The sequence below is a fragment of the Rhinolophus sinicus genome, chromosome 12, assembly GCF_057876585.1.
Source record: "Rhinolophus sinicus isolate RSI-liver-muscle chromosome 12, RSI-T2T, whole genome shotgun sequence".
NCBI lineage: Eukaryota > Metazoa > Chordata > Mammalia > Chiroptera > Rhinolophidae > Rhinolophus > Rhinolophus sinicus.
This window is the reverse complement of record NC_142512.1, coordinates 57,388,376-57,406,939: the sequence shown is the minus strand read 5'-3', so window position 1 is coordinate 57,406,939 and position 18,564 is coordinate 57,388,376. Positions and strand designations below refer to the sequence as shown.

General features: G+C 57.8%; 1 protein-coding gene across 5 annotated transcripts; it reads left to right on the top strand.

The window, feature by feature from the left end:
- The first annotated feature begins 1,504 nt into the window (after window positions 1-1,504).
- On the top strand, window positions 1,505-16,984 carry LOC109449459 (uncharacterized). Of its 5 annotated transcripts, none has more exons than XM_088788916.1 (9): window positions 1,505-1,658; window positions 9,526-9,659; window positions 9,810-10,121; window positions 10,808-10,852; window positions 11,043-11,206; window positions 13,730-13,910; window positions 14,838-15,152; window positions 15,373-15,506; window positions 16,590-16,984. In XM_088788916.1, exons 2-9 carry the CDS (start codon window positions 9,572-9,574, stop codon window positions 16,695-16,697), a joined length of 1,347 nt encoding a protein of 448 aa, XP_088645042.1. In that variant the 5' UTR covers window positions 1,505-1,658; window positions 9,526-9,571; the 3' UTR covers window positions 16,698-16,984. The 5 variants fall into 5 exon arrangements, with proteins under 5 accessions (XP_088645042.1, XP_088645045.1, XP_088645046.1 ...); XM_088788917.1 differs by having other exon boundaries at window positions 1,608-1,726; XM_088788918.1 differs by lacking the exon at window positions 1,505-1,658 and adding an exon at window positions 5,706-5,834.
- The last annotated feature ends 1,580 nt before the right edge of the window (window positions 16,985-18,564 follow it).

Here is an 18,564-nt window from a genome sequence, read left to right as displayed (position 1 = left end):
ACAGCTCCCCTGGGGCCCCAGACACACCTTTTTGTCCCTTACCCTGCTCCCTGCCTGCCAGGGAGGATGTCAGCTTGGGTTCCCGTGGAAGGGGAGGCTCTGGGAACCTCCAGGCCACCTCGTGCCACAACTAAACCAGCAATACATGTGGGCTGTGCCTCCTCCGTACACCCCAGCCTTCCCCATGCGGCCACTGCAGGACCCCATGCTCGCTCCCCTCACCACCTCTGCCTTCCTGTGGGCTTTTGGGAGTGTCGGGCTGACAACAGGCATCCCTGCCCTAGGTGTCCCTGGTCACTCTGGATGGGGACAAACCCTTCTCCTGCACCCCCCTGCTGGGACTGTCTCCCCAAGCCTCTCCCCTCTCCCAGGCGCCAGGCCAGGGTCTCCTTGTTTCTCGTGGCTGTTGGACTCCTGGCTCCAGTGGCCCAGGTGAAGCTGAGCAACAAGGCACTGTGGGCTGGATCCACACACAGGCCACTCTGTGATGAGGAAGGTGAAGCTTGGAGGGTTTAAGCAGCTTGGTCAGTGGGGAGTGGCAACAAGCGGACGAAGGTGCTTCTGAAAGCTGGTGAGGCTGAACACGCTGGTCCACACACTGGTTCCCTCCAGCAGCCCGAGAACAGCCAGCCGGAGCCGGACAGAGAACGGATCAGACACCTCTGCCCTCTGCTTTCACTGCCATTAACTCCCGCAGGCCTCCTTATTCCCACTTTCGGAGACTCGGGGAAAGCTTTATCATAGTGACCTTATAATAAGCACCAAAACCACTATGTACGGAGAAATGCACAACCCCCCTGAACAAACCCCACGCTTCCAATGCTTCTCCCAGGCAGGTCCGTGTGTACCCATGCCCACTGGGAATGACCTCACACAGGTGTGACTCCCGGATTCCTGAGCTTGTGCACAGTGTGTCTCCGGGGGCCCCCCTGCCCCCCTTCCCCCTCGCAGGATCCTGGGTGGAGAGGGAGGGAGCTGGCAGGAGGGCTCCCTCTGCTCAGGGCTAATTGTGGGCAATTCAACCTTCCCCTCCTCACAGGCTCCCTCATTACTTCTCATTTCCCCCTGCGCACGCCCCTCCTCCAGGTGGACCCAATCGCAGCCCCTCTTCTCTTCCCGACCTCTTTGTGGGTTCTGGGCGCACAGCTTGCCCAGTGTGGGCCACGCACACAGGCGAGGACTGGGGGTCCCCTGATCCCGGCAGGGAGGTGAACCCACCCAGCTCCCCAAAGAAGCATCTGTCCAGCTCGGCGGGAAGACCTCCAGGCATGGCTCTCCTGGGAAACAGCCGCTGTTGTTTCCCTGTTCTCTTTAGAATGACCATCTAATGACGTGCGTCTCCTAAAAGTTTCGTGAGGAATTCACTACCAAGAAAGTCATAAACACTTTCTGTGAACTCGGACAGTTCCTGAGACGGGTGACTTCCCAGAACCCGGGCTTGTTTCCTGAATCTAGGACTTGGGTGCGGCGCCTCGCGCGGATCCTGGAGCCTCATTCCCGCCGCCTCCTCCCCTGGCTCCGCCCTCAAATCGCTCACTTTTCCTCCCGCTTGCAGCGCGCAGACCCGCCGCGGAGCCAAACGTCCAGGAGCGCAGCCGGCGGGGAGCCGGGAGCCGGGACGCAGGAGGGAGGCGCGCGGGCGGGGAGCAAGGGCGCAGGTAAGAGGCGCGCGTGCGGAGGACCCGCGCGTGGGTCAGGGACTCTTGGTCCACAAGCCGGGGCACAGGTGAGAGTCGCGCCAGCCGGGAGGGCCGGAGATGTGGTGAGGGGTTTCGAGGACGGGGACGAGGCTCCGGGTATTGGGGTTCCGTGTACTCGGGGTCGCCGGGTACACGCGGGGATAGAGCCTGCGGAGCGCGGGACCCCAAGCTCCTCACCCGCGCTGTCCGCCTCTTGCAGAGACGCGGCGCTCAGTGCCGGTCCCGGGTCCGTGTGCTACAGGACCAGGGACGCAGAGTGCACGCCAGGGGAGGGGAGAGGACAGCGGCTTCGGGTCCCCGTGGGGACCTGCGTCTCTGCAGGGCATCCCCAGGCTCGTTCCTGGAGGGGCAGGCCGGCGGCATCTCAGGCCACCGGTCCCCTAAGTCTGAACATTTCCCCTTGACCATGCGTGGGGCGAAGGCATTCCCACCCAGGCCCAGATGGCGGCACTCACACTCAGTGTGCACTCTCGTGGAGGCACACAGATGCCGTGGACTCACGTCGGCAAAACAGAAAGAAACGCCTGGAGTTCCCCTGACTCGGGGGGCGGGGCACTCCCCCGGCCCTTTCATTTTTAGTTTGACTGCGGAGCAGCCGTAATCTGTAATCCGCCGCTGGTTAACGACTTGCAGTGTGAAAGCCTTTTCCGCGCCAGCGTCAGTGCCAGTGTGTAGTTGAGCCAGAGCCCCGGGAGGCCCTCCTGTCCCGGGACTGCGACAGTGAGGTGGGGGGAGATGTACTTCCAGCCCCAGGGCCCAGCGGGAGGGGCGTTCTCAGAGGAGGTGCTTTCGAGCCTGGGGGAGTGGGGGAGACAGCCGGGCAGAGCTGTGAGAGATGGGGAGGCTTGCCTCGCCTGGCCCTACCTGGGGACTGTCCTGCTTAGCTGGGACACAGGGACAGGACATGGGCAACGGAGCCCTGGGGCTCCACGGCCTTTGCAGGAGGCAGCTGTCTTCTGGAGGTGGTTGGTCACCTCTCCGCGGAGGGTGAAAGGCCGGCCTGCCGGTCAGTGTTGCATGCAGCCTCCCTGGGTGAACACCAGTGCGCATGCCTGGCTGTTGCCTGAGTGCCAGTAGCCGCCTAAAGCAGCACCAGGTGCTGTCGGGTGCTGTGGAGATGGAGGCCCCCATTACCTGGCCCCGCCACACGCAGGTGCCAATTGGTGGGTGGATGGTTTGAGAGAAATCTGAATTGTTGCTTGTTTTCCCCAAGTCCAAAGTCTGGAGGCCCAACACACACACACACACACACACACACACACACACACACACACACACCCTGCGGCACCATGGGGGGCCTCTGCCTTCTGCAGGCCCTTTCCCTGTTGCTCTGGCCTCCCTCTTTCTGTTTTTTTTTTTGTCTTTTGGAGCATCGGCTACAACTGTGAGGCCTCAGGCAGAGGGAGGGGAGCTGCCAGATGTACAAACACATTTGTATCAGATAATGAATCACTTTTTTTTTTAAAACATGATGTGGTTTTGCGTTTTTGTTGTTGTTGTTATTTTTTTTAAGGAGGGCACAACTCACAGTGGCCCATGCGAGGATCGAACTGGCAACCTTGGTGTTATTAGCACCACGCTCTAACCAGCTGAGCTAACCAGCCACCCCAATAAATCACTTTTTAAATATAGGTGTGTCCCAAATATCACACGGGACGTACTCCTCCTGCAGCGTGACTGCTCACGTACCTGACGATCGTCACGTATCTGACGATCAGACATGAGTGAGAGTCTATACTGCGCCAGGAGAGCTGAGAATGGCCTGTTTCTGCAGAGTGCCTTTTCTCCTGATAAATTACACAAAGCAGCCAAAAGTCGCTGGTCATAGGGTGGCACCCCGAATGCCATGAAACCTGGGCAGCTGTCCAGACAGAGCCAGGGCCCTCTGCTGAGGACTGGGCGGCCTCCTGAGGACCCAGGACAGGTCAGAACCAGACCTGCCACTCCCCCACCCCACCCCGCTGCCCTCCTCATGTCTCCTCAGCCCTTCAGTCCTTCTCAAACCAAGGATGACAGTTTTTGGGGCCCATTCTTGCAGCCTATGCAGCCTGACCCTGCTGTAGTTGGAGCCACACCTTTCCTGTACCTGCCACACACAGGTCTGCAGGGCTGGCCCGGAGGGGGGCTGCTCCTGACACCTGATCCCTGCTGGGAGGTGCTGCTGCCCCTTGCACCCAGCCCCTTCTCCCTGCCTACGCTGCCTGCATGCCAAACAGCCATCTCGGCCTGGAGCATGTGACTCCCTGGAATGCCCGACGGGGACTCCCCCAGCCCGTCGACTCTATTCTGAGGCCCAGGACCCTCAGACCAATAAGTGAGGATCCTCAGGGTAGGTCCAGGCAGCAATTATTACCTCTGACCCTCCCAGGGACCCTAGCGTGCTTCCAGGTGGAGACCTGTCTCTGTGAGGGCCGCTGGCATGGGAGGTCACTGAGAAGGACTGCTTAGGACAGTCGCAGGCCAGTGTCCCTTGCTCCAGCTTCAGATGAGCTCACCCTACCTGAAGGCTGGGCTGCCTGCCAGCAAACAGGCCCTGGTTCGCAGCCAGACGCTGCTGCCGCCTTCACCAGAGCTCTGCAGACACCTGGGCTGCACTGTGACTTGGCCGAACATATTACCCATCCAGGCTCTGGCAAAGACACAGAGCTGGCCCTCCATGCCACCCAGTGTCACAGATGGTGATGGGGACTGTGACGGGGGCTGTGGCACCAGGCCAAGGGGCGCTCAGTTTGGGGGCAGAGGAGTCCGAGCAGGCTGTCCCTTTATCCAGATTCTGGAGCCATCAATGGGCTTTCGCAGAGAGGCAGGACCATAGGAAGAACATGAAGAGTGACCAGGGGGTGTCTGGGCCGAGGGCAGGGCCGTCCAGGGCCTGGGAAAAATTCAGAGAAGGCCACAGGCTTTGGGGGATGGGAGGAGAAGCCTGAGCCCGGCCAGTGCCTGTCTGGGAGCCCACGCCCTCCGCGGGCACAGGCTCCAGCCTCCCTTGGCGGTCACAGCAGAGGATGGCCAAGGGCCATCTTTCCAGGGTCACACCCCCGCGGGAGGACACCAGCTGGGGGTGGAGGGCCCATGGCACCTCCTGGTTTGTCCCATGGCCACTGCATCATGTGTATGTAGCACACGATGACGACAGCTGTGTATTTGTTAAGGAGAGGCTAAAACTGATGTTGGGGTTTGAAAAATGAGTCAGTGTAAAGTAATTGTTAGGATTTCGGGGTACGTGGTGTCATGAAAACACACAGGCTGGCGGGGCCGGGGAGGCTGGCAGGCAGACAGAATACCTGAGAGCAAAGGGCGCCCAGGCTGGGACTTACCCAGGCTCGGGACTTACCCAGGCTCGGGGCTCTGCATGCTGACCGCCTCAGAGGGCCACGGCCCTGCAGGCAAAGGTCGCCGTCCTCACCCTGCCTGCCTCATGTGACAGGCCAGGCTGCCTTCCTTTTGCTTTCGCTTTGCTTGTCAACACACACTCCCTCCCAAGTCCAACTCTGCAGGTCAGCATGTGTTACATAAACACACCTCTTCACATCACCTGGTGCAGGTGAGGACCAGAGCTGAGATTTGATCTGCCCAGCTCCGCTGGGGGGCAAAGAAGGCCTACCCAGTACCTACTGTGGGCACTGATGGAGCCCTTGATGGGAGCCGCCCTGATGGAGGCTGGACAGGTCCCCAGGGATTGACCACCTACTGGGTGTAGAGCCTGGGAAGGCCCTGAGGGAAACACCAGGGATGACTCCAGGGCCCGCCCATCCCCAGTGCCCTGTGCCTGAGTGGGCGTGGGTGGGGCAGGCATGCAGGGGGTCAAGAGCAGGGATAGGATCATAGGAGGGTCCCCAGAGGAGGTGGCCCTGCCACACTGGGTGGCCCTGCCCCAGCAGGGAGTGAGGCCCTGAAGCCACAGTGGTTCTCAGGGTTTGCAACGACCCATCTGTTTTCATTTATTCTCAGTCAGCATTTCAGAAAGTTCACATGGAACTTAAAACGTGATTTCCAATTTATCAGAAAGGACAAACGACCGGGAAGATGTGCCCAGAAGGTTCCCAGGGGAGGGTTTCCTTCCGGACCATGTGGAGCTCTGGGATCACACCTGCCCTTCCCGCTATGTCCCGAGGCCACACGTGGGGAGCACAGGTATGGACAGAGGACTCAGGGTGCCATCAGTGCCGCTGGGCATTCAGTGGGTGCACGGGCTTCCGACAGGATGCTCTGCCCTTCACATAGTGCCCAGGACCCGGGGCGGGTCGCCCAGGACACATTCTTGTTTGGGTTCCCTGGGGTGAATTCTCCACACGGCCCTGAGGACACCTGCCCACCTGTTCAGGTGTGCCTTCACCTATCTCTGCAGGGCTGGATTGAGCTGGCCTCTTGGGGAGTGTGTCCCCATGTCCGGCCAGGGGACAGCTTGGCCTGCTTCCTCCTGCCCCTGGGACTGGGGTCCCGGGACCCGCATCCATCTGCCGGGAAGTGTGGGGGCCAAAGGTTTCACCAAGGTCGAGGTTGGCTGGAGGTAGTAGAGTAGAGACAGCTGAGTCTTCTGATGGCTGAGGCCGCCAGGGGAGGGAGGTGTAACCTGCAGAAGCCCTGCCCCTATGCAGAAGGAAGCAGGCCAAGCTGTCCCCTGGCCGGACATGGGGACACGCTCCCCAAGAGGCCAGCTCAATCCAGCCCTGCAGAGATAGGTGAAGGCACACCTGAGCAGGTGGGCAGGTGTCCTCAGGGCCGTGTAGAGAATTCACCCCAGAGAAGTCCTAGAGGGACATCAGGGGACCTGTAAAGGCCCCACAGATTGTTCTTGAGGCAGAAGGAGACGGGCAATGCTGAGGGCCTACCCCAGGCTTCCTCCAGGGCCTGGCCAGTGCCCAGAGCTGAGACCACACAGGTGAATTCCCTGCTCTCCCCTGCGATGTGTAGCTCAGGGCACAGCCCAGTCTTGGGCAGGGCAGGGCAGGGCCTGGGTAGAGGGCACAGCAGGCTCTTGTCCGGGGACCAGGGGTGACGGCCGCCAATCAGCCAGGAAGCCTTTAGACCCCGTGAGCCTCGTGGGAGTATTTTGTGTCAGATCTTTCCAACTTAAGAAAAGTTGTTTTGTAAAAGTATTGAGGAAAAAGATTGAGCCGATCTTAGCTAAGGGGCCAGGAAAAGCCCCAGCACAGGAAGTTGTGACACTTCTTTCTAGAACCTTCCATCCACGTGAGGTTTCCAGCAACATTTAATGATTTTGAGCTGTTTATGCTGATCCTGGTGATTGCTGACAGGCAACGAAACCGAAAAGGCTGCCAGTGGATGGCGTCCAACTGTGAAATCTCAGCCTGTCTCATGCTTTTCTGAGCAGGTTCAGGCAGGATCGGGTAGCCACCCGTCCACTCACCAAACTCCTGGTTCTTAGAGAAAAATTGATTAAAGTGCCACGGATGTCCTTGTCGGGAAACAAACATCTAAAAAAGACAAAGAGAGCGATGAGAGAGGCCCTGCCTTCCTGGGGTGGGAACAGACAGCAAAATGGCTGGAAATTTGGGGCAAAACCACGAGTCCCTGTGCCAGGGGCACATCAGCGAGGGCATGTGGTGCCTCACCCTTTAAATGCCTTGGGCACACACCGCCTGCCATCCTACTGGAAGAAAGTAAAGTTGGACCCTGTCACATGTCACTTGCAAAATGACTTAGAGGTGGATTCAAGATTTGAACGTAAAAGTAGATAAAGTTTGGCCACCCATGGCTGCTTCACAGTCTAGGAGGCCTTTTTAAAAGGTCACTTAAAGAAACAAACAAAAACAGTTTTAAAACGAAACCTGAAGCTTTAAGGAAAAGACGTGCAGGACGGCGGATTCGTGTGGAGTACTTTTATTCCAGAAACAATCTAGGGAGAAGTGACAGCCAGGGGACATTTCTGCCTCTGGTTGACGGTTCAGTTCTTTAAAACAAGGGAATCTCACAAACCCGCAAGGAGAAGACAGACAATCCCAGAAAAATGGACAAAGGGCTCGCAAAGGCCTGGCAAGATGGCAAAAGGAGGCCCACCCACCAGGCACAGCCCAGAGCGTTAGAAACAAGGAAAGGAAAGTTCTCTGTGTTTTAGGAATGCAGGGGGGGGCACCAAACAATGCCTAACACAGCAAGGGTGTGATGGGGGGAGCGGGCGGCTGGAGAGGCCTGTGGTGGGCGCAGGTTAGGTGCTGGGGGCCCATGGCACTGATGACCATGAGCAGATGACGGAGGGGTGGTGGTGAGAATGACACCCACACACATGGTGGTGGCACAGCCCTCGGCCTTGCTGCTGAGTCCACAGATGCCGGGCGTAGTTGAGGTAGTTGGGTCATGGCGGTTGCCTCTGATTTATGAAACGTCAGAACTCGGCTACTCATATAGTCTGGCGATGCCTGGGTGTGCACAGCACGGGCCATTCGACAGTGGCCTCCCTGTCGAGGAGACTCGAGGTCTCTTTGTAGGAGGATAGGCTCCTACCACGTGCAGGCCACTCTGGCTGTGGCATGGCTTCCTGTCCAGGATGCCCAGGGTCAGCACCGTCCACTGCAGACCAGAGCACAAGCACCCCAGAATTCCCTGTGGATCGAGGGAGGAAGAACCCATCATCCCTCCATCGGCCTGGCCGTCTGACCCTCTGCTCTGCCTGGTCCGTCCTGGGGGTGGCGTCCTGACGGGCCAGCCCTGGCCATGAACACACCTTGTGTTGGGTCCCCGCTTGTCCTCCCCAGCAGTGTGGCCGCCGACCCACAGCCCCTGCAGGCCTGGCGTTCAGGAGGATGGCAGAGCGTGGGGTTTGCATTTTACATTCTTGAAACCTCAACTTGGATGTTTCTCTCAAGAGCTGGACATAGTCGTTTTCTTTCCGTCATGAGGCCGTGCAGGGCAAGGTGGGTTCCCTGGCCCCAGGTCAGCGGGTTTGTGTTCCCTGCCCCACTCCCACAGGGCCCCTGGGGCTGGCTGGTGGGGTCATGAAGTCGGGCTGACGTGGGAGGGAAGGGCCTCCCGGTACCCTGGCGGGGACGTGCAGGCCCAAGGGCCACCAGCCCTGCCGTGAGGCCAGGAGTGAGTGAGACCACGGGCGGTCAGCAGTCGGGATTCTCTGCACTTCCTGTCCAACTTTCCTGCAAACGTAAAACTACGGAAAAACAAAACAGAAAGTCCTTTATTTTTACCTCCAAGGGTTAACAAATGGAGTGGCAAGCAATTGCAAAGCACTTTTAAATAGTTTGAAGTAATGAGGATGAATGTCACACTTGAGGGCGGCCGGTTGGAGGTGGCGTTTGCTTCAGGAAAAGTGGAGTCATGGCGTTCAGATCACAACTCATGAGTTCCTCATGAAGACGCGTCTTGTTGATGAGAGCAAATCAGGCAAGGGGGCAAAGTGTCCCCTAACGGGGTCCAAAATAAAGCTGGAGCACCCGGCTGTGGGATCCACAAGTGGGGACAGGGGCTGGGTGTCCACGTGGTCTTAGCATCGTGTGAGGTCCAAGGACCCTGCATGGCCTGAGTCGCCTCTCTTGCTCGCACTGTCCAGCAGTTCTGCATGTTTAATCACCAGCTGAAAGGGTACACCCCACGGGGTAAACGGGTTCTCCCAGGGACTTGCTCCCCGGCCAGTCTTTGTCCCTTTTGTCTCACAGTGGCCAGCACTGCGCACATTGGAAAGGAACAGAGAGAAGGAGTGGCTCGGCGGCATGGCGCCGGGTCTGGCAGGGGTGCGGGCATCTCAGCATCAACAATCAGGGATGAGCCTGGGGACCCTGCCCGCCCAGGCCCTGCTGCCGCCTCTTGTACAGCAGCCAGAGGGGCCTCTGACCCATCAGCTTCTCTTCTACAGGGAGCGTCCCTAGAACCAGTGAGGAGGACTCGGGACCCTGCTGGTCATGCTGACCTCTGCACCCTCCCTGCTTATTCCCATGATGCTCTGGGCCCTCCTGCTCCTGCCCTCCTCCCTGAGTGTTCATAAAGGTGGTAAGTCTTGAGGTCCCACTCTCTCTGCAGGACAGGGGCAGAGGGGGTGAGGCACAGGCCCTTGTCACAACCATGACCCCAGGGAGGTCTGTTGGTGAATGTCCTGAGGCCCAGTCATGACCCACATGTGTGACTGTCCCCTCCACACAGGATGGGACAACCCCACCTGCACCAGTGGCGTGGTCTCTGTGTCCAGGGGTGAGCGTGCTGAGATGGCCTGCAACATGTCCAACCCCTTCAAACTCATCAGCATCTGCCTGGTTGTCCCCGGGAAGGAGTGTCGGCTCATCTTCAAAGACATGGCCCAGGGACACTTCTCCCAGGATGGGTGGAGGCTCCGGGTTCAAGGACGCACGGCGCAGCTGGTGATGGAGGAAGCCCAGGACACCCAGGCAGGGAAGTACAAGTGGGAGATGGTTGGACGCCAAAGAAGTATTAAATGTACCACCCTGAACATTTCAGGTGAGTGGGGAAGAGGACAGCGGGCGGGGCGAGTGGGGCATCCGGCTTGATTCTCGCAAAGGAAACCAGACAAGACTCAGCCCCTTCCCCTCCCTGCAGTCGCCCTCGGTCCACTCACCCTCCCCTGCAGCCTGCCCTGGACACTGTCCACCTCAAGAGCCGGTTGTGCTGCCCCAGACCCAGACCGCCTCTCTGACCACCCTCCTACCTTCACTGCCGGCTCCCTCCCTCCCTCACTTCTTAGGACCCGGCCACTTCTTTGATTCACTGAGAAAATGGAAACACTCAGCAGAGAACACCTTCCCCTCTTCTGTGTCCCCTGCATGTCCTCCCCAGAGCGGCCCCTGCACCATGGACGCCCTCCCCAAGGGCACTGATCCCTTCCCTCCCTTAGAGCCCCCTCACCCACTGCCCCCTCCTCTGTTGCTGCAAAACTCCTCACGTCTGCCCCACCCCCTCCAAGGCCTGTGGTCCCCGCATCTGGTTCTAATGCCATCGTGGTCACTGAGCTCTGGCGACAGGGAGCTGCTGGTTGGGTCCCCCTCACCCCCAGGGGCAGTGGGAGTGGCTGAGAACGGCCTCCAGCCTGGCCGGACCCTGGGAAGGGGCCAGTGAGACCTCCTGGACTCCTGTACCCAGGTCTCATCTGACACCTGGGGGGCTGCCTCCCCCTTTCTCCCTGGCAGAGCCACCGGACCTACCTTTCACGCCGTTCTTCTCCAGAGCTACAAGTGAGGAGCCCCCTGGCGTCCCCCCTTGAGCTTTCCCACCCTCAGGGGTGCCTGTGTACCCCATTTTCCAGCCCATTCTCCCTCCCTGGGCTTCCTGGCCATGGTGGTGATGACCCCCCAGGGAGGGCTCAAGGTGGGCAATGGCTCCTGCCTGTGGATGAATGATGGAGTCCCCGCCTGCTTCCTGCAGGCCCAGAGATGACAGTCCCCCAGCCCGAAGCCATCTCCCAGCACCAGAGGCGGACTCCCATGGGCCCCGTCCTCCTCCTCGTCATCCTCTCCATCCTGGGGCTCGGCCTTGTGTTGTGCTGGTTCAGAAGGCGCCGTTCCGCCAGGACCCAGCAGCTCCTGCAGGTACACGGCTCTCGGCCTGGGCTGTGGGCTGTGGGCTGTGGGCTGCGTGGGGAGGGTTAGGAAGGACCCCGTGTGGACACTGGGCCCCATGGCCTTGCACCCACCAGGGCACAAGGGAAGGTGGAAGGAGTGCAGGGTCCCAGAGAACTGGTGGCCCTCCCCCAGAGGACCCCAGCCAGGTGCACCAGGTCCCCACTGTCCCCAAGCTGTCACTGTGTCCCCACACATCCTGGAGGGCAGCATGGTGCGGGGGTCTGGACTTCCACGAGACCTAGGATGGGTGGCACGAGGTGTGTCTGCGACGTTTCTGCGCGTGCACACACGTCTCCTTGCCAGCTCTCATCCCTCCCTCTTCACACCCCCCCCCCCACAAAGGAGCCAGTTCTGAGCTGAGGATGGGCGCCCATAAGGAGGGTGATGAAGCCCATCTGGCATCCGGAATCCAGCCCCAGGATCCCCACCCCGACCAGCGCTGGCCCGGGAGCTGAGCTGCGCCCTCCACAACTAAGACTGAAAGGGCAACAACTTGACTTGGAAAAAAGGCCTGGAACTACACACTGCTCCCCAATAAAGTCCTGTTCCCCTTCCCCATTAAAAAAAAATCCTCAGTTGTTAAAAAAACAAAAAACACTTGACCTGACAGGACCCTCCCTCCCCCCTCCATCCAGGGTGTGGGCTCCCCCCCTTCCCGTGAGGGGCGCTGCTGTAACCTCCCAGATGCCCCAGTTTTTTGGTATGAAGTTGATCTTGGGCATTTTCCTATCTTTTGACTGTGAGCAAGAACAAGTTTTGGGGACCCTCCTGCCAGCGGTCATGGGGCCAAGATGGGGGCTTACAGGCCTGAGGTGCATCAGCCCATCACCACCACTAAGGGGCGCAGCCGCGGGGGATGGGGGTGGTGGGGGGAGGCCTGGAAAAGGGAGGTGGGACAGGTGGATGCCGGCAGGACCGACACGCCACACGTGTGTCTGTCCCAGGCTGGGCCCCCTGCCCCATCTGCACTGCCTGCTGGCCCTCCCCCACCCCAAACCCATTTATGCCAGATGTCTTCATAATCGCCCCTGCATATACCTATATATGCATTTTTGTTTTACCCGCCCACCCCCTTGCGGCTGAGGAAGTTGGTTGCCAGTGGTCGGTTGGCCACTCATAGCAGCTCAGGGGCAGCCCAGCTCCTGGGAGAGCCGTTGTTCACAGTCTTAGCTGTAGAGGGCGCAGCTCATGGGCTGGCCCATGTGGGAATCGAACCGGCGACCTCTGCTTTAGAAGCACGGCGCTCCAAACACCTGAGCCACCAGGCCAGCCAGCCCTATAGATGCATTTTTAATGGCAACAGATCCTTGAGATTTTTTTTTAAATAAATTTTTTAAAGCCTCCACATGTAAACACGAAAGTAGGTAAATTAGCTGGCATTTTTAATGAGCACTCGGAGGGCTTTTTCTACAAGTTGCACATTCAATTCTTTGAAAAGCATCCATAACGCTAATGCTTAAGATGAATAAAATAAATAACACAATCAAGAAACCATCAAATGAGCTGGGAAATAAAACTTTTGTATTAATAAATGGAAAAATACCTAAAGCTCTAAAAGAAGCTGCTTTGTGTCAAAGTGGCACAACGTCCCAAGGCATCGGAGAAACGCAGACCTGTGGAAGTTCCCACTCACTACAAGGACCCCACGTGGGGTCCCTGGTGGTGCTGCCACCTGTGGCCCCGCGGGAACTGGCTGCTTTTGAATCTCGCGTGTTAAAATAAGGCTCAGCTACTGCAATGCTGGGATTGTGCCACCACAGGGCAGGCCAGTCAGACACAGTGGGCAAGGCACCCGGGGCCTTTCTGCTTGGGGGAGCGACAGAAATCTATTCCATCTCGCCTAAAACAGAACAAAAATGTTTCTGCGTTCAAAATTAAATCAAAGGTCATTTTAATACTGAGATTATGGTGGGGCAGAGAGTCCTTGTGACCCCAGCACACCCCCAACAGGAAAGCTGGAAGGCAACAGCAGGTCTGGGTCTGTGAGTGTGATTTCTTCTTGTTGCTTATCTGTATTTTCAAGCATGTCTCTAAAGGAGATTTATTTCTGGGCCCTTACAGTGCAGAGCCTGACCCCCTCCTCTCTCTCCCCCCCCTCCAGCCCCCACATTGCGGGGAGTGACTGACATGAGAGGCCAGATTCCTGGCCACAAATCAGGTTCTGGTAGGAAGTGACCCAGAGGACCAGGGCAGCTGGAGCCTGACCCCCACCCAGGCCCCCTTTCTCCTGCTCATGTGCCTCCCACCATCCTGTCTCCATCCCCTGATGTGCACTGTGGAGATGCAGGAGGGGTGGGGGCCGGGACAGTCAGTCACCTGTGGGCACTCAGTGGGACTGTGGGAGAGCACGAGGGCCTCTACTCACCACGCCACCGCCTCCAGGAAGCCCTACCAGAGGGGCCCCCACCAGCCACCCTCCCTGCCTGCCTTCTGTTCCACCCCCACCCTGAGCGCACCAGGAACTGACCTTTCACTGGGGCTTTGGTGCAGCACCTTCTGGGTAGTGGCGCACGGTTGGCTGCTGCAGACAGGAAGTCTGCTGACCCGAGACAGGGACTTTGCCTTTCCCCAGCACTGGGCGAGGTCGCTGTGAGCATGGCTCCAGGGCTCTGTCTGCTCCCCATGCTCCTGGGACTTGCAGGGGCCCTGCCTGGGGCCCTGGCCACCCAAGGTACGTGCTCCCAACTGTCCCTCGTTGCATCCCCCACTGCAGCCTCCCTCAGTGGGCTCAGTGCCCCCACCTGCCTGGGCGCGCTCCTTCCCGGGAAGGGGGTGGTCGGGGATGCTGAAACTGACCTTCCCACAGAGCCTGACACAAAACAGTCAGTGCCTAGACGCTGGTGGTGTCTGGTACAGCACCCCGTGGCTTTCATCTCTGTTCTCTGCCTGAATGTCTGGGGCTTTCCACAATTTAGTTTGCTTTTTTCAACAGTTGTGTGTGAAATTGTGCAGTAAAGACAGGAAGATCAGTTACATGGGTGGGGGCTGCAGGGGGACTCTCAGGCACAATTCTTGTGCCAAAAAAACCCAAAACAAAACCGCAGAATTTAGTTTGCAGAGAAGTTGAGGTTTGAATCATGTTGAAGGTTTGTGTTTGCACCAGGAAGGTGGTTTTGCTGAGCCCAACTGGGCAGACAAGGGGTGTTTCTGGGTGTCCCACAGACAAGCAAAGATGTGCCCACCCAACAGAGCCACTGGAAATGCTGGGGGAACTGAGGCAGCCAGCATTGGAGAAAGGGAGATGGGACAGTGCCTGCGGCTACCTTGGGGACTGTCATTTAAGAGAGACAGGCTTAGAGGCAGGGAGAGTGGTCAGAGCCACTCAGCGAAGGGCTGGCTGCTTTGGAAGGAAGAAGCCCTGCTCCAGCTCCCCCGACCCTGGGGGCGAGAGGTTGCAGGCAGGCTGGCAGGACCCTTCAGAACTGAGTACAGCTACCGGGGTGATGGCACCCTGAATTGCTCCAAGGCTCCCATAAGGTGCCTAGTCTGTGGTGACCCGTCAGTGAGGCCTCTCCTTCCTGCCACGGTCCCCTGCAGGGAGGATGGTCATGCCCCCTCTGGCCAGGCCAGTGGTGACAGTGGCGGGTCCTTCCTGCAGACGTGTGTCAGTTCCCCTATGTGATCAGCCCAAAGGGGGGCTCCATCAATATCACCTGCTCCTTCGACCCGTCCCACGGCGGGGTCTACCTGAAGCAAAATTGGGGGTCAAACCAGGCCAACGTGATTTACTATGAGGATGAGATGGAACCCACCGTGGACAACCGGTTCTGGGGCCGCATCACCTTCTTGGAGTCGCCGCAGAACCTGACCATCACCATACAACACCTGCAGCTGGCAGATACCGGCATCTATGTATGCCAGGGCATCAAGCACATGAATGTCTGTGACTCCAGCATGTTGGTCGTGGTGACAGGTAGGGAGCGAACCCACCCCTGGGGGCCTGGCTGGCCAGGCCGGCTCTACCTGCTCTTGTCTGGGCACCTTCCTTCTACGCTTGCTGTAGTTGTTCCTTCCAGCTCCAGCCTGCCTCCTCCAGGAAGCTTCCTGGATTGCCCCACTTCAGAGCCCCTCCCTGCCCTGAACCCCAAAGGCTCTCATGGACTCCCCTACCTCTCTCCATTCCTTCTTCCCAGACACACTGTCCCAAGCAGTGAACACATGCCAGGAGGCTCAGCTGATACACGTCGCCTTCCCCGTGGCCCTGGCTGTAGGTTTCCTCCTCATCGGGCTAGGGCTGGGGGCCGTGTGTGTCCTGAGGAGCACGCAGGTCAGTGTGAGCCCTGGTTGTTACCTGTGTCCCTGTAAGCCAGCTGCTCTCAGAGAGCGAGGAGGGAAGGAGAACGGTTAAGCCCCAGGGAGCTGGACACATGGGAAACCCCAGCACCCATGCATCCCCTCCATCAGAGTCCCTGGGAGATCTGAGGGTCCAAGGTGGGAGGAAAACCCCAGAACTGGAGCCTCAAGGAGTCCTAGGGACTTGCAGTTGGGCAGGGATGGGCGTGGGGCCCATAGATGCGTCCTGGTCAAACGTTTAAAGGAGGGGGTGAGAGGACGTCCAGAGAGACCAGTTCAGAGATCGCAATGCCTACATGTGACTGAGAGTGTGCACGTGTGAACATGTGTGTGAGAGTGTGAGTATGAGGTCTATAGGAGTGAAATCATGTGTGAATGTGTGTGAGATGGGAGGGAAAGTTGTGAGACAGGGGCCAGGAGAGGGTCAGCTGGGCCCCTGGTCACTCAGTTGTTTGCGCAGCTCCACCAGCTCCACATTCCCTGGCAGCAGCCCAAGCCTGTATCTGTTCAGATCCTAGGGGCAAGGTCACGCCATCCTCTACCTCTCTACTGCTGCCCTCTGTGCCAGCCCCTTCCACCTCGCCTTCCGTGTTTCCCTGAAAATAAGACCTGGCCGGGCCATCTGCGCTAATGCATCTTTTGGAGCAAAAATTAATATAAGACCAGATATTATGTTATACCCGGTCTTATATCGTATTATATTATATTACATTATATAAGACCTGGTATTCTATTCTATTCTATTCTATTCTATTCTATTCTATTCTATTCTATTCTATTCTATTCTATTCTATTAGCCCCGGTCTTATGTTAAAATAACACTGGGTCTTATATTAATTTTTGCTCCAAAAGACACATTAGAGCTGTTGGTCTGGCTAGGTCTTATTTTCAGGGAAACACAGTAGGCCTAGGGCAACTCAGGAGACCTGGGGGGCTGGGAGGCCCTTCGTGAATTGGCTTCATGCAGGCCCAGCTTGCTGAGAGGGTGTACCTTGAAAAACGAGGGGGCCCTGAGCCAGCTGGCCCCCTGTTGAGAAAGACAGGCTTTATGTTTCAGATCAAGAAACTCTGCTGTGTGAAGGATAAGAGCTCGGTGAGTGTGGTGTACGAGGATATGTCCTGTAGCCGTCACAACACCATGTCCACGCCCAACCACTATCAGTGAGGCCCCAGGCCTCCCTCTGACCAGGAGTGGGCCTGGCGTGGCTCCTGGCACCTCCTACAGGAAGCCTTCCATGCCTGCCTCCCACCTTCAAGGCTGCCCTGCTCACCCTGCTCAGCTGCCCTGGCACCTTGGAGTCACCAGGGAAAATGCCTCCGTATCTTGCACATGGTGGGAGGGGCTTCTCTGCTGGACAGACTTGGGTCCAGGACAGCGGGGAGCCTGGCAGAGGGCGGGGAGAGGCCCCCAACCCAGGCTTGCCGAGAATAAATTGCCTCTCTTCTGCCCTTTCCGAGTCTGGTGTTCTCTTCTCAGCCAGACCTGGGCCCCTCCAGGTTTGTGGTGTGACACCTACAGTCCTGGGCAGGGCGGCCCCAGCAGGAGGCGATGGCCACCTGGACCAGAGTAACCAACATCCTCAGAGACAGGCAGCAGGAAAAAGGAGTCAGCAAAACATCCACGTGCGCAGGTTAGGGATGAAACTATCGCCGCTCACCCAAGACTTAGTAGGCGGAGTGAGCAGGAAGAGAGGAATTCCTCCAGAAGGAGGAGGCAGAAGGGACCCTGAGAGGCACAGGGAACAGAAGGAACTGGCAGCCGCCAGAGGCCTGAGACAGAGGGTAAGGATGGCGTTCCCGGGGTGGTGCTGGGAGGGCACTGTCATTAAAGGAATTGTGGAGGACAGCCAGGAGAGGGACAGAGCCCCATGTCTAGACATCCCAGGGACACGTGCCTCAAAAGCAGAGGAAACCCTAAAACTCAGGTGACATCAGACTTCTCAGATATAGCCGTGAATTCAAGAAGACATGGAATAATACCCTTAAGTATTGGGAGAAAAGAAGGGAGAGCAGGAAGGGGATGGGGAGCAGGAGTAACAAGTAACAGGCAGAACTGAAGAGAGTGCCAGGGTGTCTGAGGAGGGCAGGGAGGGACTCAGTTATCCTGGAACATCTGGAGGGGCTCTGTCACCCCCTGCACCACCTGGGGGCCGTGTGCTCACCCCTGCACCATCTGGGAGCTGTGTGCTCACCCCTGCACCGCCTGCGGCTCATCCTGCCCTCTCACCCCAGAGGAGGAAGCATAGAGTAGCACAGGCAGCTCTGAGAATCAGGTCTAGCCCCAGGGCTGGAGCTCATGGAGACAGAGGCGCTGGCGAGAGAAACAAACATGAAATCACAGGCGCAAGATCAGGGACAAAAGCGAATACTTAGTACAAGAAAAGAAATCACAGATTTTAGAAATCATCCAAAATACTCTGGAAGTAAAAATATTTTTAAGTTAACGGACACCACCAATCATTCTACTTTTTGCTGCATAAGTTCACTGCCCCCTCTTTGGTTGCCCCTTCAGATGACCATGATTTTGGGAGGTGGTTTTCTAGAGAGAGAAATGCAGAGTTTAAATGCTGTTTCATCTGAAAGCACAGCCCTGACCAGGACAATAGGTGCGGGCAGAGGGGGATGTGTTGAGCTAGCTGGGAACACACATAACAAGTGCCCACAGATACAGGGACCCCAGAAATTCTATTTTTCAAGATTTTCATCAACAGAAAAAGGAAGGGGGTGTGGTTATAGTTGTGTCAGGCTGCATCATGGAGCCCACTCCTGGAGCTGAAAACGTGTGTTTTCATGGGTGCTGAAGAGCAGAGGCCCCAGGTAGCAAACACTTCATCTATCTTGGAGGCACTGCACACCCATAAATAGACCCCGCTAAATCCCACTGACAGGTCCCCAGATCAACTCCCCCGTGGCCAGGCCTGGAGGCTGCAGGACATGCAAGCTCAGTGGAAGGAGGCTGGGTTCCACTGTGGTTAAAAGTTCTCTAGCAAATTCACAGCACACCTGCCCTCCAGGTCTTGGGAGGGGCTGAG

What these genes read in the sequence shown, in the direction of transcription:
- LOC109449459 (XM_088788916.1), top strand. Translation starts at nt 9,572, where the DNA reads ATGCTGACCTCTGCACCCTCCCTGCTTATTCCCATGATGCTCTGGGCC. An exon ending in GTTCTTCTCCAGAGCTACAA is followed by an intron (nt 10,853 to 11,042) that starts GTGAGGAGCCCC and finishes TGCTTCCTGCAG; the next exon opens with GCCCAGAGATGACAGTCCCC. An exon ending in GGACCCAGCAGCTCCTGCAG is followed by an intron (nt 11,207 to 13,729) that starts GTACACGGCTCT and finishes GCTTTGGTGCAG; the next exon opens with CACCTTCTGGGTAGTGGCGC.